Here is a 17,764-nt window from a genome sequence, read left to right as displayed (position 1 = left end):
GAGAGAGTGAACACTTTATTAAGTAAGTAGTGACGCCATCTAAAGGAATCTAAAGTCGTCTCGTTACCATGTATCACGTTTCGCGGTAAAAACATATTTCATTTTCTTTTAATCCATTATTTTTTATAAATAAAAATATATATATTATGAGATTGAATAAGATATAAATTCTGAATAAAATTAAATTCATATTTACAAGTACAACCCTCAATTAGTTAGAAGAAGAAAATATGAAAATCATTAGATAGCTTATGTCAATTCTCTTTGTAAATGGGAGGATTATATCATGGATTTAAAAATCGTCTGAGATCGTTCATGAACGAAACAAAAATAGGAGAACAAGTTATTCATTAGAAAAGAATAATGATAAACTGACCAGAAAAAATATACTCAATTGACATGGAATGTGCACAGACCTGTAGATATTTTCCTCGAGACACACAAGAAAAAAAATCTATGATTTTATGCACTTCCACGAAAATTGACTATGTTTGAGTACATTTTTTTAGAGTCAATCTACTATTATTGATTTGAAAAAGAGTCATGCTAAATTGACTAAAAACACACTCAAATGCGCTTAATTAACGTGAAACTATGCTCAACACCATACTTTGAAAAATCCTAAAGTGGTTTCCTAAGACAACGTTGTTGTACCATATTGATGTGGTAGTGTGCCCATAACCTTTGATTTTTTTCCTTGCATCTCCAGGAAAAAATCACTATTATCTACAAATTATTACTTCAGTATGGTGTTGAGCGTAGTTTCGTAAGAAGTCACTTTAGAATGACTCTATCTATTTTTCTCGTCTTCCTTTTATTTTTCTTCATCGGTTCTTCTACTTATTTCTTCCTCTCTTTGTATGCATCTTTTCTATTTGTAGATCTATCAAAATTGTGTCGTCTAGTCTAAAATAATGAGAAAAATATTATTTAAAAACAGACTTAAATCGAGCAACACTAACTGACCCCAAATAAGGCTTCCATGACCAACTAGTCTGGATTAATTGTTTACTAAAAGTAATTATGGTTGAATTATTTGGGTATGATATTGTTTTGTAACGTAACTAACTATTATTGTATAATGGATAGCTAATGGACTTTAGCTGCTGTCATTGTTAGGGAAAGGATTGCGCCATTTGTCATCATTATAATTACATACAAAATGTAAAATCCATCATGTCACAAGGGAAGGTAAAATCCACTCTAAATTAATCACATAGATCATCAATGCACGTATCTCGAATGGGTGGCTCAGTGACAATTTTGAATCCAATAAGTGGTGAGTGTCGGTAGGTCGTGTCTTCGATACCCGGTATGAGCAATATTTTCTCAGGGTCACTTGTAAGGGCGTTCCCTCACTTACCTAATGTGTGTGATGTGTGGGCGTTGCATGTGCCTGGGAGAGAGTCCCATATGCCTTGGTTCCAGCCTTGACTCATCCGATCCCCCTAGTTAAACGTAAGTTCGGACACCTCGTTATCAAAAAAAAAAAAAGATGACTTGAAAGAATCAAATCTTAATCATGATCCCTAGCCATCGGATAAAAGGACAACTTTAGCACATTTTATGTCTAAAGACCAAGTGCATTCATTGTATCTTCACTATAGTTCATCCAATCTAATTTTCGAGCCACGATCGAATTTAGGATGAATATTTGACACTTTGGTCTAGTGGAGAAAGGTTAGATAAGGAAAAAAATTCATAACAAATCCTCGAGACTGTTCGTTGCAAAGACTAATTGATGGCTGTCAATTGATCTCATTATCAACTCTTTATGGCCATTGGGAAGAAAACTAGAACACTCAACTTTAAGGATGTTATATATAATTGATAAAGACAATAAATACTGTTAGGGAACCATGATCTTTACCCTGAAAGCATATCTTCAACTTTACAGCTAGGGAATTTTTGAACCATAAAGATAACAATGAAATCAGAAGGAAGTCAACCTTCACAATTAAAGTTAAAAATACATCAATAATGTGATGATAATCGAACTTAATATAACTGATATACCATTCATAGATGCACCACGGACCCATTACATGCATGTGGCCCTTAACAACATATTTGATTCGAAACACTACCAAGATGACTTGATCATCTAAAAATCAATTTGATTGGATGATCATACCATTTTCATCGATAGTTATTCAATAACAATTGCATTACTAAGCAAACGACGGGGTTAATTTTTGGAGACCATTGGGTTGGTAGGTCATGTGCATGATGTATGTAGGATCATTGGAATCAGGTTAAATTTTGAGCTAAAAGATATTGTCGGTGGGGGTGCGTTGACACACACGAGTGCCAATTGGTACTCGATGCCCTCACCGAAAAACTTGGGTTCAAGTAATAATTGTGTGGTGTACGAGTACTTTGACATACAAATTTCTATTCATTACTCGGACATGACACTCAATTACTAGGACAATTGGGTGATTTGGCCTCATTCTTTGAACCTTGGTTGAAAAAACCAAGTCAAGTCATGATGGACTATAACCAACCCAAATGGATCAATTGACAATTATAGTGGTGACTAGGGATGCAACTTGGCTCGGCTCAAATAGAGAACCAAACCAAACCGATAGCTTTGGGCTGGTTTGGTTTGGTTTGGTTAGGAACAAATTGCGATTCCATTCTGGGTTAAGAAAATGGAGAACCAATCAACTTGGTTCAATTCTCGATTCCCAGCTTGTATAGAACCAAGGGGGCGGTGCGTGTGACCATGGGATTAGTCTCACTTGAACGATGAGGATACCCACGATAAGAACCAAAAAAATAATAATAATAATAATGATTTTTTTTAACAGGTAGATCAATGACTTATATGAAATTTTTTTCGATTAAAAATATGTTGTTTCCAAGAAGATCTATACGATATTGCCAAACCATCGAATCAAGTAGACCTTAGTTTGATTTTATTTGGTTCGGCTCTATAAGCAATTCGGTTCAGTTCTGATTCTTATTTAATGAACCAACTTATATTGGTTCGATTCCAATTTGGCCCCAAACTCGAACCATGTTGCACCCTTAGTGGTGACCCATTGATCTCTTTTTATTTTTATTGTCCTTGAGAAGGCATAATTTTGGTAGGGTCACAGAGTCAACCATGAGGCATATACATAGTGGTGTAACACCTTTTATGTCGTACGTACTGTAGCGCACATGTGCTTGTTAATCCGAACAACTCAATTGATGGACCACCAACTGAACAAGCCATACCATCACCTAATCCCATAACATGACTTAAAGCCAGCATCCAAAATAGTACAAAGCTTTATCTCAAATTTCCAAGACTTCTCTCAATTTTCCTACTGTGGTGGTAGTGGTAAAGGGGGCACAAATATGATCAAAAGTTATCACATAAAGCGATCTTGCGGACCCAATCATCTTCGATATACGAGATCAATTGACACATCACAATCAATTTTTTTTCCTTTTAAAGAAGATTTATATGGATAAAAGAAAAATAGAAAAATATAACATTATCATTCGAATGAGCTACTATTCATGTTAGTTATTATCATATTGAAGGGCATAAGATCGACTTTTGACTTATAGATTTACTTGGAAAGACCAATCGAATGCGTAGTCTGCCATGTGAAACCCTAAAGCACCTCACTAACGATTGCGACCACAACCCTTTATGCCGAACCCACTTTCCTCGCCAAGTGCATTTGGAGCCCTACAACATAGCTACTATGAGGCCTCCACAATGCTCTCACACAGGAAATCTAGCAAAATCGTGACAAATTAAAATAATAGAGTAATAGATGGTTTAAGTTTGAATGTCATGAGGAGAAACTGTTTTAAGCATCACTAGGTAAATATGCACTCTAATGTTGTTAAAGCCCATAGGCTTAACTCATCCTTGAAAATCAGCTTGTAAAGAGAGGGTTGCCTCTGTTTTATACATTGCACAACCCGAGTACCCAGACAATGTGGGACCATGCTAACACTCCCCCTCAGAGCCAGGGCTGGAAACACTCGATTCTTCCCCTCCACGCAGAGCTGGAGATATGAACCCTATCCATCCCTGAGGTACACCCGCTCTGATACCATGTTAAAACCCACATACCTTACTTATCCTTGAAAATCGGCTTACAAGGAGAGGGTTGCCCCCACTTTATACATTGCACAACTCGAGTACCCAGGCGATGTGAGACTATGCCAACAAATGTTTCTTAACAGAGTTATGTGATGATAAAATAACCTTACAAAGTACTATAGCACCAATTTGTCCACTGAGCTAGTCGAATATGTAGTGATAATATACAATCACACTCTTTGTATAGTCCTTCTAAACCAAAATAATGACAACTTATACATAATTACCAATTTCATGATAATTTCACATCATCGATCAACCCTATAAATACAGATCAAGATTGTAGCATGAATATCATAAATTAAAACACACACATCCCCCCCCCCCCCCGCTCCGCACTTTTCTCACCTTATTTGCAATGTTCATTGACTTGGTTTAAATGGCAATTGGGGTAATCTTCCATGATTAGCGTTATTAAAAATCAAACTTGTTGCTCTAGATAACGACATTTGTCCTACCGGTTGTCTTGTAGATGTTTTTCGTTCACATTGCTTGTCAAATTAATTATTAAACATATGAGTTGTTACTTGGTATTTCATTTCAAATGGATTACATGTACTATCAAGATTATCATATATCACCAAATCATTAAATGTTTATTGTCTAATCATCTCCTTTGTAGTTTTATCTACCTTTGATATTTTTATGGGGTTTCAAACAGGCGTTATTGGGTCGATATTCTTCAAATCTATTTCTTTATTTAAGTTATATATTTTATAATTCCTATTAGGCTACTCTTTAGTTACCTTGTATCCATCACATTGACTTGTTTCATCATCTAATTTTTTGGGTATTTTCTCCTTGTTTGTATTCTAGTCTATCTCCTGTGTTTTCAAATTGATTACAAACCCCTTGATCTTTGCCTATTATGAAAGATTAAAAAAAAAAAACTAAATGAGTCTTCTACATCTAATTAAAACTCCATTATTTTTCTCTCAAATATCAATTAACTTCAAGTCTTCAATCTGAGGGGGTAAATTCAACTTTATCTTTCTAGAAAACACTTATTTTTTCTACCCACATATCTATACTTTCTAAAAACGTTGATGATTTTCTAACTCGAAAATTTTCACTTGATTTGAACTCAACTAACGTGGCAAGGGCACAGAACCGTTGATCTTTTCGTTGTGTATCCCGAAGAAAAAGATATACAGTTTCTGTGTGCCCTTGCCATGTACTGACCGAGTGAAAATTTTCAAGTCAAAAAATCATGACTCTTCCGAAAATCCCCAATTTGAAAGTTGGAGGATAAAATCATAAGGTCCAAGATGAGGATAAAAAATTATATAGAGTTAAAAAAAAAAAACAAATTTAGGGAGAAAAATTAAGAATTTTTAATTAGAGAAAAAAGATAAGGGTAGTTAAATCATTTTATAGTAGGTATGCCATCAGTTTGAAAGAACGGAGATTCCTCAGATATTTAGTAACCTAAATTATCCTTTTAATTTATAATAATAAATTATTTTTGAAAAAAAAAAAAACCTTTAAGAATTGATAAAAGTATAGTTTTATCAAATAAATACAGGGGCATATAGCGTCTTTTTGCCCCAAAGTGGTTGTTGGTCGACTTCAACCTTCACGGAACCATTTAGGAATTCGGACTTATTAGTTGACAATTGTGTCTTAAAGGGTTTTGTTAACGTGTGCCCTAAGGCCCCATGTTAAGATGCACTTAAAACACTTTGGAAATAAGCATTTTAAGATATTTTTTTTGTAGAATGTTGTGTTTTTTTTTTTAATCTCTTAACATGTGCCGGCAGAAGTTAACAACACCCGTTAATGGAACTTTTTTTTTTTTTTTTTTTTGGGATATTTACGAAAAAGTGATCAACTTCTGACGAATTTATGATTCTGACTCACTATTTATTTTAATTACCAAAACATGAATAAAAATAAATTCAGAGGTTTTAAAGTGATTATTTCGCAAGTTTAAAGTGATTAATTAAATTCTTCAAATTCAACTCACAAAATGGCTATTCACCCTTTTTCATTCAAAAGTGGCAGTATTGCATCATGTTTACGAGGGAAGCACTTCCCTTCGATTTGTGTTAAATTCAGTGATTTAGGCAAAAATCCTGAATGCTTTGATGAATATTTGAGCTATCGTTGTCTACCTCATTCTACTCTCAATGATTAGCGTAAAATGCACATCTTCACTAACAAAAATGCTTGACTTTTCCTCCAAAAATCTTTGATTTCTATCCCTCCCAACTCCCAAGTGCCTATCCTCTATCTTCTCAAAATCTATCATGAATTAGTTTCAATCAGTCAATCCAAATCCCTTCGATCCATCATTATCAATCTTGTCTTAATCTCTTTTAGAAAATCCTTATAAACTTATAATAGAGCCATTGCTTAAATCATACTTTTGTACTTTCGTTCAAATCACTAAAAAGAGAAATCTATTATACACGAGTGACAATCATTTTCATAATTACTCATTATAATTGATTTAAGGTTGATAATGAATTATAGGGACAATGACATAATATCTAACAAAATAAAAATGAAACTTTATAATGAAAAATTAAAGATTTTGCCATCAATTTCAACTCCAAGGACAATGATGAAGTTAAGACAAAGACCATGGAGTTAGCTCTCAACCCTACAATTTCGTGGTAGTGGCAAAACACACACTTGAAAGGGGATATTAAAATTTTAATCACCGTCTATAGAATTAACTCTTAAGTGGATAATGATCTATTTTATTTTCAAAATGATGACATATCCCCCTTCATCGTAGTTTTCTTAGAGACTAATATAAAATGTTGTAAGTCTGCATCTTCAATTCCTAGCTTTTGAAAAAATAAAACATTGATTTTTCTCCTAAAACATGAGAGCTTTTATTGGAACCCCAATTTCTTAACTTATTTATCACATCCCAATTAAAAATTAGAGCACACTCTTCAAACATTACAAAGTTTGGCTCAAAGCCTTAAACTATAATCTCAACATTACAAAATATTATGATACTTGTTCAAACAATTTCAGTAGTTGTTTCCGATTATGATTAGTCTCATATAAAACCCTAAACCCAAAAATTAGAAATCTAGGAGAGAGAGCTGCTATTGGCGATCCAACTTTTACTTATTCTCAACATTTCACTTATATTCTTTATTTTAATTGGGGTGCCAATAGCAATTCTCTAAACCATTTGTATTCTTTAACCTTAAGAATAAAACCTTTTATTGATACGAAGCTAATACTAATACAACAAATACATCTAAATGTTAGACATGCATAAAGCTAAGACCAGATCTCTTTGGGGTTGAGGCATTTTCCCTCATCTTCAATCTCAATATTATATCTTTGTGAACTTCAAATCCTAAGAGTAAGTTTTTTTTTTTTTTTTCTTTTTTCTTTTTATGTGTGTGATCTAGGGTTTTAGGGAAGATTGTGAGGACTATTTTGAATGGATTAAAAAATTCACCATATAGCTCAATGCAATAGTTTTGGGGCAAAAAAGTCAAGGGTTTTACCCATAAAAAAACATCAAGGGTTTTAGGCTTAGATGTGGAAGATAAGATATTTTGGTAAATTTCATTAGAGCAACTCCAAGAGGTCTCTAAATTTAGAGATAGAGACATCCTAACCTAGCTCCAATTAGTCTCTAAATTGTTGACAGCCCTTTTAAATCACTATTCACGACTCTAAATCTAGAGATATTGGGAAAATTTAAAGTCCGTCTCTAAATCATTGTTCATTATTTTAAATATTCATTTTGTCCCCACTTTTTTACATAAATACCATTTTGGGTTTCATCTTTTCATAAAAACATATTTTAAATATATTTTTGTCCTTACTTATTTTTAATTCTTTTCATTCAATCACAATTTTAGAAAATAAATAGTGATTTAGAGGGGTGATCAATTGAAGATCAAATAAGTTTGGAGAAGAACATCTACTCTAAATTTAGAGAAGATGTTAATTTGAAGCCAAATTTTAGATACGTGGGTTGAAGTTGCTCTTAGTCTCTTAGTGAAGGCTGAAGGCATGGGTATCTCTTCAACTTGAAAATATGGATTATTATACTATCACTGAATTGGGTTTATTTCAAATCGGGTTGTTGTGAGACCAATCCAATAAGGATCAATTTGGATTCAAAATCAATTCACAATTAATTGGATTCTTATCATATCCAATCTCAATAATAATATCCAAATCCAATCTTACTAACAATTGGATTGGGTTCACGTTTCAAGAAGTTGAGGTCCTGAGTTCAATTCCCCCTCTCGGTGGCTAGTCCCTAGTATTTATCATAGTACACCTCCTACATGTAGAAGGGGTGACATGTCCCGTGGGATATTGTTATTAGAGGTTTGGATACCAATATTATATATAGATAAATAAATAATGGATTGGATATAAATGAGATCATATAAAACATATATACACCTAACATTTTATCGGATTAGGGCTATATTGGATGGAGACATTATTTATCCAAAACCAATCCCATAGATCTAAAATTGTTGGATCATAACAGATCAAATTCTAGTTTGACCCAATCCTTACTTGCGTTATGTACTAATGTCTAAAGGTTAGGGCTGGCAATGGGTTGGATAATACCAGTCAATCCAACTCATCCAACTTGAATAAATCAAATATGGGCAATGTTTTTCTATCCGATTAAGAATTCCAGTAATTATTTCTGATACTTGTTTAGCCAAAAGTTTTGTAGGGTGTGTATGAATACACATCATATCCTACTCGATTAATCGTTTATCTGAGGGCAAAATTATAATTTCATATTCTATATATAAGTGTATGAAAATAATTAGGATCTTTAGTATATAATTTTTATTATTAAAATAATAATAAAAAATAGGTAAAAAAGTAAAAATTTGGGTGACTCAAGAACCGAATAAGAAATTAGGTATAGCTATCCACTTAAAACTTGGGTAAAACTTTGAATTTGGGTTTTACCCTAAAATTTGGGTAAGAAACCGGGTAGGTGTGTGTTTCAATTCAAGTGTGGAGTTGGTGTTTCAATTCACGTATGGAGTCGCTAGAGGCCTTAGCCGACCCATTGCCAGCCATACTAAAGGTCTTGTTAAATGTGCCCTCAAGGCACACATTAACGTGCATTAATACACCTTGAAAATGAATTTTCCTACAAAAAAAAGCCCTCCATTTTTTTTTAATTACTAAAATTATCCTCAAATGCTTATTTGCGTAATTAAAGTGTACCCACATGAGTCTAAACAAGTAAAACCATTCCCGACTGAAGTGCCACGTGGTCAAATATCAAAGCCCAATCAAGTACAGCACCGCACAGCGGATCAGTTCGCAGTTCAGACAGACCACCGATTCCAACGCCTTTTCTTTTATATCCTACGCACCCGGCTTCTTAGCCTGCGCACCTTAGCCGGCTACTGATCCTCTGTAATTACAAGGAACTCTCTCTCTCTCTCTCTCTTTTCTTGAGAGAGTAACTTTGAAAAAAGCAAAAGCAAACTCACGAAGGAAAGGTAAGGATTTTGCCCTAGAATTTCGGTTCATGTTGCTTTTAAACCCCAGAATTTCAGATTGGATATCTATGTGCGTTTGATTCAGTTTTTTATCCTTTAAAACTATATAATCTGATATGTTTTTCGATCAATTTGGACACATTTGACTTTGAATCTAAATAGTTCTTCTGCTCTTAGAACTAAACACTTTTGATTTACTGGTATTTCATCGATCCATTGAACTCTTAGTCTGTTCCATGGAGTTTGTTTTGCTAATCTTGCGTTTGTGGGCGATGTGTGTGTCTCTGTGTGTGTGTTTGTGTGACTTAAATTGATCTGGATAATAAACGGATGGAGTGTTTTGATTTATGTTTAAACTTGGATGATCACCTTAACAAATTGTGTTAGTGATGAATCGGATTTGGAGTCTGGTGAGGTGGATCCAGCATCCGCATCAACCAAGTTGAAGTCTTTTTCGTCATTGTTGCGTCGAGAGAGTTGAGAGAATGGAAGGCTATAACACTAAAGGGAAGTGAGATCAGGAGCCCAACATCATGTCCTAGATCATAGGCATATGTGTGTGAAAGAGCAAAAAAGGAAGCCAATCCTAACAAATTCTGTTGTAGGTGTCAGAATAGTTAAGTTTCTTAGCTATATGCACTCAACTAGGTGCTTTCGTCACCTTGTGGATGTTCTAGAAGACGGCATCCAGTGAGGGCATCTCCTTCTTGTGGCCTCCTTACCTTTGGCTCCCATGAAACCCCCAAGACAACATAGTGCTCGCTTGTGTTGTGCCACATGGCAAGAAGTGGCACCAGGTAGTTGGGTAAGGCATTGAGCAGCATACCCATGATGAGGGGATGCTGCCACGTGGTGACTGCCTGATTTGTGTCACCTTAAATGGTGCCTGGTTTTGATAACCTGGGGCGGAGCCAGGATTTTTTCTACATGAGGGCAATTAAGACACTTAAAATTTTTAATTTTTTTTTTGTGGGGGCAATAGTTGTGGATTCTGTTTTCAGCTGTTGTTATCAGACGCAATAGATTAAAAATTCTTGTGGGGAAAATTGCCTCTGGCGATGTCCGCATTGCACCATCTGCTCGAGCATGTATTCACATGTAGTTTAGCCTTTTGAGTTATCTTCAATTGTGATTAATTACTTGATAGATTTTTTTTGCCACGACATGTTTTGACGTTTTGGAGAAAGGAATGCAAATAATGTTAAGTATGGCATAAGGGAAACTCCCAAAATCCAACAAGAACACTGATTGCAAAAGTCAGAGATGTATGGGAATACTCATGTGGCCATAACCACGAGAAGGGAAGAGATCAAAGAATGAGTTTTCTACTAAGCAAAAAGCTTTATTTAATTAAAAATATCTCCTCCAATGCTTATTAACATTACTTCTATCTGCACCTTTTACACCTTATGCATAACTGGCTCCCAAGTTGCTTGTACATTTTTTGCTCTACCCAATTCATGGATTGAAACTACTCCTGCTAAAACTAAGAGTGTAATGGTTTATCTCTAGTACTACTAATTAAAACTTCTAATTTAACTTTAACACAGAAAATTATAATCTAATGCTTAAATTATCACATGTAGGTTTGGGCCCTACATTGTAGAGTCATCTAACTATTTCTTGTGTTTATGTGATTGAATGGTCTCTTGCATTTTTGTGGTAAAACAGTCTCTTCGTCTTCTCAAATCTCCTTGGAAAACTTCATATGGTTGTGAGTGGCTCATGTTTCAGTTTTTCTTGTGCTGTAGAATTTGGATTCAAGAGTTTGGTTAGTTTTCTTGAAAATTTCTCGTATGTTTTGCTTGATAAAACTATCGACTAAAATAAATGGTAATTGGGATAGTGGTGCTTGATTGAAATTATCTCTTTTTGTTGTCTCATATTCTAACTAATTATATACTAATAGTCTGATTTTTCAAAAAGAATTCAAACAAAATAAAAATTAAATGCAAAAAAATTTGGATCTAATTTTTCTAATGATATATTCATACAGGTGTTGAATCATTGGTTGGTAAATCTAAGTGGTTAACACATGTACATAGTAAAAAATTATACTACTCAGGTCTTGGGACAATGATACATGGGAGAATATACTTTTCAATCACAGAAGTTTTTTACCAACTGTATTATCGTTGGACTCTGATTAGTGTGTAATAATGTATCAACATGCATGTTTGAAGTAAACTATTTCAACGATTGAGAAAAAACCAATCTATTGATTGGTAATCTGCGCATGTTAGCCATATAATTTATGTAGAAGAATATGTTTATAAGAACCCAACTAGGTTTATATATAGAATAGTAGAAAGGAATTCTAATTAAAGGAAAACTCTTAATAATAAAAATAAAACATGCTTAAAAAACTGTATTATATGCAATACGCCTGTCTGTGACTATGTATTGGAACAGGGAGGGAACGAAAGTTCCGCACTGGATATCTGGAGTGTAATTGTTTGGGAACGGTTGGCCGTGTGCCTCCCAATTTTTGCATGGAAGCGATTTTATTTTTCAAGGAAAATTCATAATAATATTGACATCTTGTTCATACACACAAGAATCATTACTTTACAGTATATGTGCTTGAGAAGTAGATACATAAATGCCTATTCACTTTTAAAGATAGACATTGGCATTCAAACAATCTTAAAATATCTCACCATGATATTTTAGCTGAATTTGGTGTAGTTTTCAAAACTCCTGATTTTTTTCTTCTTAGTTTCTGATTAAATTTCATATAAGCTACACGACTGCTTTCAAGTCCAACTTGTTTTCTTAGTGACCTTTTTACTACTGAAATCTGAAGAATTGTTTGTTCAGTAAGAGAGCTGCATTGAAGAAAAAGAATCATGAGTTGCTTCGGCTGCTGTGAAGAAGATGATAACCATAGAGCTACTGACAACGGGGGGCCGTTCACAGTGAACAATTCAGCAGGTAATCTTATATGTATAAACTGTAATTGCCTAAACAAGCTTGCGATGGCTAAGACAGGCTCATAAGTTCACTATACTTTGGGTGCGAACACTTTATATGTTATACAAACATATTTAGCTGACTGATTGGCCAGATGTTTTGAGGAGTGGATCTGTTCTTGCAACTGTGTAATGAAGCACATTTGGAAAATTTTAATATGAATTTGGTCAAAGTTTCTTTTGCTTGACATCAACAAGAGTAAATTGAAAGGTGTTTCATTTCTCATAGTAACAGTTCAGACTAGTTTTTTTTTTTTTTTTTTTTTGAGTGGTAACCATTTTTTTTTTTTTTTGATAAGTATAAGATTATAAAAATGAACAAAGGGGGAGCTGAGGTAGCCCCCAAACAACACGCGAGAATAAAAAGCAAAACAAAAAAAAGAAAAAAAAGAAAAAAAAAGAAACAATACAAGGATTGACACTAGGTGTCAGATGTATCCCAATTAAATAAGAAGTCTGAAAGCGCACTCCCTCAAACGCTTTGTTCATCTTAGACCAAAGGAACAGGAGCCCAATAATCTCTAGAGTCACTGTGTGGAACGGCTCTCCTGCTATGAAATACCGTTGTTGCGCTCTTCAAAGACCCCAAGCAATAGCCGAAGGAAGGATAGCCCAGAGAAATCTCTTTGGAAGAGAATATATTCAAACTCCAACCTCCAACAGATCAAAAAAAGATAGGAAGAACCAATCCATTGTTCTTTCCCCCTTTGAGTGGTAACCATTAGTGTCTTGTATAACTGTTTATATGCTTTCCCTTGTGCTTGTTTACTTCTAGCATCTGATTTTTTGTATGAAACTGAGCCAAGTCCATCATGCAGGCAATAATGGAGGGTATCATTCCACAGATCCAGCCACTAAGGTTCCTCAGACTGTAAACGTCCAGCCTATTGCAGTCCCTGCCATCTCAGTAGATGAACTGAAAGAAGTGACAGATAACTTTGGGACAAAGGCTTTAATTGGAGAGGGTTCGTATGGGAGAGTTTATTATGGGGTTCTGAAAAGTGGGCAGGCTACAGCCATCAAAAAGTTAGATGCCAGTAAGCAACCAGACCAAGAATTTCAAGCCCAGGTTAGGTTTCTATGCATACATTACATTGCTTGCAACTTCAGTATATGCTTCTTAATTCAAATTTTTTCATCAATTAATGTGTGACTTTACAGGTTTCCATGGTATCAAGGCTGAAACATGAACATGTTGTTGAACTTGTTGGTTACAGTGTGGACGGAAATCTTCGTGTCCTTGCTTACGAGTTTGCAACTATGGGATCTCTTCATGATATTCTTCATGGTATGTAGTACCACATACCTACGGGTGTGTGTCTACTTTAGTATTGTAGTTTTGCAAAATGACTTCATGTATGATCCATAACAATATATACCTTTATGAAGAAAGGGTTACCAGGTTTTCACATTTTGAGTTCTTAAGGTAGTTCATGACTGAAGCATTCCATGATAACTGATGTGACATGATTCAGCTTCATGAATGACTTATTTACTTTCTTCAATTTTCTCCAATCCCCGACTTGTCTGCTCAAGCTTAATCATATGTGAGCGATGGGAACTCATAAAAGTTTGTATTGATTGTAAAGGAGGAAATACATTTCAAATGTCCATGTTCTCTAGTGTCATTAGCCCATCATCTGAAGTTGAGATGGCTAATTTTTTAATGGCAAATGTCTTCCATTCCTTAATAATGCAACTATGATTATGCATGATTTGTTGATGTAGGGCGGAAAGGTGTCAAAGGAGCACAACCAGGTCCAGTTCTATCATGGGCACAACGAGTTAAAATTGCTGTGGGTGCTGCAAAAGGACTTGAATACTTACATGAAAAGGCACAGCCCCACGTTATCCATCGTGACATTAAGTCCAGCAATGTTCTACTTTTTGATGATGACATTGCTAAGATTGCTGATTTTGACTTGTCAAATCAAGCTCCTGACATGGCAGCACGTCTTCATTCCACTCGTGTTCTTGGAACCTTTGGTTATCATGCCCCAGAGTAAGCTTTTTCTGGATTCTCTATGTTAATGTTTATCATCTTGTTTTTATGTGAACCAAGGTGTTTGTTGGGTAGATCATAAGGGTAGTGTGTCATTTGCATAGCGACACATGGTATGCGGCAACAGTTTTCACCTATGAAATCTCCCTAGACCAAATTGGCCCAACCAGATGAACCTACCTATCCAATACATCGTGTTGTATATAATACATATGGGTCAGGATTGGAGGACACAGATTTTATACAACATTCTTGACAACATGATCATATGCCATCCATTTTTTCAATGCTTTTTTACAATACAGCGGGATGCCATTGGATCTGTTAAAATGAAAATGTTGTATCAAAACTGTGTCCCGGGATCCTGACCCATATATATATATATATATATATATAGGTCCCGTTAACAAACATTTTGACAAACATTTTGGCAAAACATTTTTCAAAACATAGGTTAGAGGTTTTAGAATGGGCTGATTTTTGGTGAGGTGATCTCTACGGTGAGGAGATCATCCTCACCAAAAATCAGCCCATTCCAAAACTTCTAGCCCCAGTTTACAAGTTGAAAAATCGTGGACCGTCCATTTTTTGTAAATCATTTTTGATGGGGTTAGAAGTTTTGGAATGGGCTGATTTTTTGGGATGATGATCTCCTCATCGTAAAGATATCTCACCAAAATCAACCTATTAAACCTTAACCATGTTTTGAAATGTTTGCCAAAATGTTCGTCAAATGTTTGTGCTGAACATTTCCCTATATATATATAATATATATAATATATGTATGGTGTATGGTCCAGAATATATTAAATGATCAGGGTTAGGATCACTGATTGGATCTGTTATAAATTGAACCCATTGCACGATGGGTCGCATGTGAACCATGTGTGCGGTAATGTGGTTTGATAGTTCATCCTTATGGTATTCCTCACTGGTGCCTGATAAATCCTCGGCAAAATATATAATGCATTGCACTTAAGAGCTTAGATTTAGTAAATTCTTTGTATATTTTCTGAGTGGAGTGCATTGTTAGATACCTAGATATCTTTGCACCTTCATTACTGCCATGATAACCGAGGTCATCCTGATTGTGAATGACAGATATGCAATGACTGGACAGCTGAGTTCAAAAAGTGATGTTTACAGCTTTGGTGTTGTCCTGTTGGAGCTCTTGACTGGCCGTAAACCTGTTGATCATACATTACCAAGGGGGCAGCAGAGTCTTGTCACATGGGTAAAATTTTCAAATGTCCATTAGTGAAACATGTAAATCCTATAGAATTTAAAAAAAATAAATAAATAAAATGCATGGACACTGATATGGTTGTTGATATCAGCTCCAATAGTATTTTTTTTAATCGTAGAACACAGAGAAAGAGGAGTTTGCATACCTTCAGTCCGTTTCATTTTCCCCTTACACTTGAGCTGATTCCTGAATATATTTTTACCATATTAGGCAACACCAAGACTCAGTGAAGATAAGGTGAGGCAGTGTGTTGACCAAAGACTAGGAGGAGACTACCCTCCCAAGGCTGTTGCAAAGGTGATAATTGTGCTTTAAGTTGTTTTCATCATTTCTTCTTCCATCTGCTAACTTATAATTGGTGTCTTCTAAGAATGCTAAATTGTTATTATGTTATGCCTTTAGACTCTTAAAAAATAAATTAAAAGGACCAATCACATGTTGAGAACTGAAGCATGCAGTCAATCACTGAGTTTGTGGTGTCTTCTAAGATTGCTAAATTGTTTCATGTTGTGCCTTTAGACTCTCTTAGAAAACAAATTAAAAGAATCAATCACATGTTGAGAAGCATGCCCAGTCGAGCACTGAGTTGTTGGATTCATAATAAACCATTTCTGAACAAATCATGAGGGGCCCATTAAAAAAAAAAGGGTTTTGGGGGGGGGGAGAGAGCTACTTGCACCCATTTATAACACATTTTTGGGTGGAGTCTACATAGGGGAGTGGGTGCCTGAGAAAAAATGGTGGGTGCAAATAGAACGGCCCTAAAAAATATCATGAGGGGATCACTTGTGATCAAACCTGTAGAATCCGTTTTCTACTACCATTTTAATGTATTCACCCAAATTACATGCCATTCAGCTTAAGACTTGAGAAATGATGGTTCCATTCTGAAACAAACCTTGTATTATTGTTGTTTCAACGTTTTTTTTAATCGATCTCTCATGCATATGCCCAGTTTATTAAGGTACTTGGATTTGATCTGTAATGCATAACAATAAATATTTAGGAAGCTTCTATTGCCACACCAACTTTTACTAATGCCACTCCAAGATGTGTGCTAATTCTTTGATGATTTACATATGAATTGGGTTGGTGTTAGTAAGAGTTAGCGTGGCAATAGAATATCTCTAAATATGTTCTTGGTGATTTTTTGTATCCTGATGTTTCTCTACCCTGGAAATAGATGGCTGCTGTAGCTGCTCTCTGTGTCCAATATGAAGCTGATTTTCGGCCAAACATGAGCATCGTCGTCAAAGCTCTCCAACCTCTGTCAAATGCTCGTTCTGGAGGACCCCCTGGTCCTGGTGAAACCCCAAGCTTTTGAATCCTCTCGGCCTCTTTGCAGGTTGATTTATAACAACAGGGTGTTTATAGGGATGCGTGCCGCCATCTTTTCACACTTCAATTATTTAAAAACTCACCGGTTATATTCTTTTTTCATATTATGTGCATAAGCAGATGAGAGTTGAAGTTTTCATCGAATTGGGCTCATGTTGAGCTTTTCTTTCTCTGCTTAAATATGAGTTAGCTCACTTATTTGAAGAAAAAAAAATGAGACATGTCAGGTTTTAATTTCTTGAACCAGCGCCCCCAGATCTTTCTTTTTTTCTTTTTTTTTTCCTCCAAAATCAGATAACAATCAAATAGCTTGCAGTAGAGGGAGACTCGGATACTTGATAGGGAGCTTTGCTTCTCTAAAATTTTAACTGTGATAGTATCTCTTCCTCCGAAGTTGCATTATGAGAGGCCAAGATGAAGATTTGCCCTTTAGAATTGATGGCTGAGTAGCGGTGTGTGCAGTTATGAAGATGAGCACGTCATCTTCTTTTAACATCTTTCCTAAAATATCTTCTTCAAATAAGCAAGTTCATATTATTATTTGTATTGGATGGATGAATGTTAGAGATAACCCCTTTGTTTTGAAACTGACATGCCTCTCTTGACCTAAGTCTTCTTAATAGA

General features: G+C 35.2%; 1 protein-coding gene across 3 annotated transcripts; it reads left to right on the top strand.

The window, feature by feature from the left end:
• Positions 1–9,401: 9,401 nt before the first annotated feature.
• LOC147383621 (pto-interacting protein 1) lies at positions 9,402–17,383 on the top strand. Of its 3 annotated transcripts, none has more exons than XM_086429153.1 (8): positions 9,402–9,582; positions 12,389–12,516; positions 13,373–13,623; positions 13,716–13,842; positions 14,283–14,556; positions 15,658–15,790; positions 16,013–16,099; positions 16,986–17,383. In XM_086429153.1, exons 2-8 carry the CDS (start codon positions 12,432–12,434, stop codon positions 17,124–17,126), a joined length of 1,098 nt encoding a protein of 365 aa, XP_086285279.1. In that variant the 5' UTR covers positions 9,402–9,582; positions 12,389–12,431; the 3' UTR covers positions 17,127–17,383. The 3 variants fall into 3 exon arrangements, with proteins under 3 accessions (XP_086285279.1, XP_086285277.1, XP_086285278.1); XM_086429151.1 differs by having other exon boundaries at positions 9,403–9,582; positions 12,403–12,516; XM_086429152.1 differs by lacking the exon at positions 9,402–9,582 and adding an exon at positions 11,328–11,353 and having other exon boundaries at positions 12,403–12,516.
• Positions 17,384–17,764: the final 381 nt, after the last annotated feature.

The sequence above is a fragment of the Akebia trifoliata genome, chromosome 16 (assembly GCF_017979445.1).
Source record: "Akebia trifoliata isolate Shusen 1 chromosome 16, ASM1797944v1, whole genome shotgun sequence".
Classification (NCBI taxonomy): Eukaryota; Viridiplantae; Streptophyta; class Magnoliopsida; order Ranunculales; family Lardizabalaceae; genus Akebia; species Akebia trifoliata.
The sequence above is the reverse complement of the archived record's forward strand: the minus strand, read 5'-3'. Positions and strand labels throughout refer to the sequence as shown.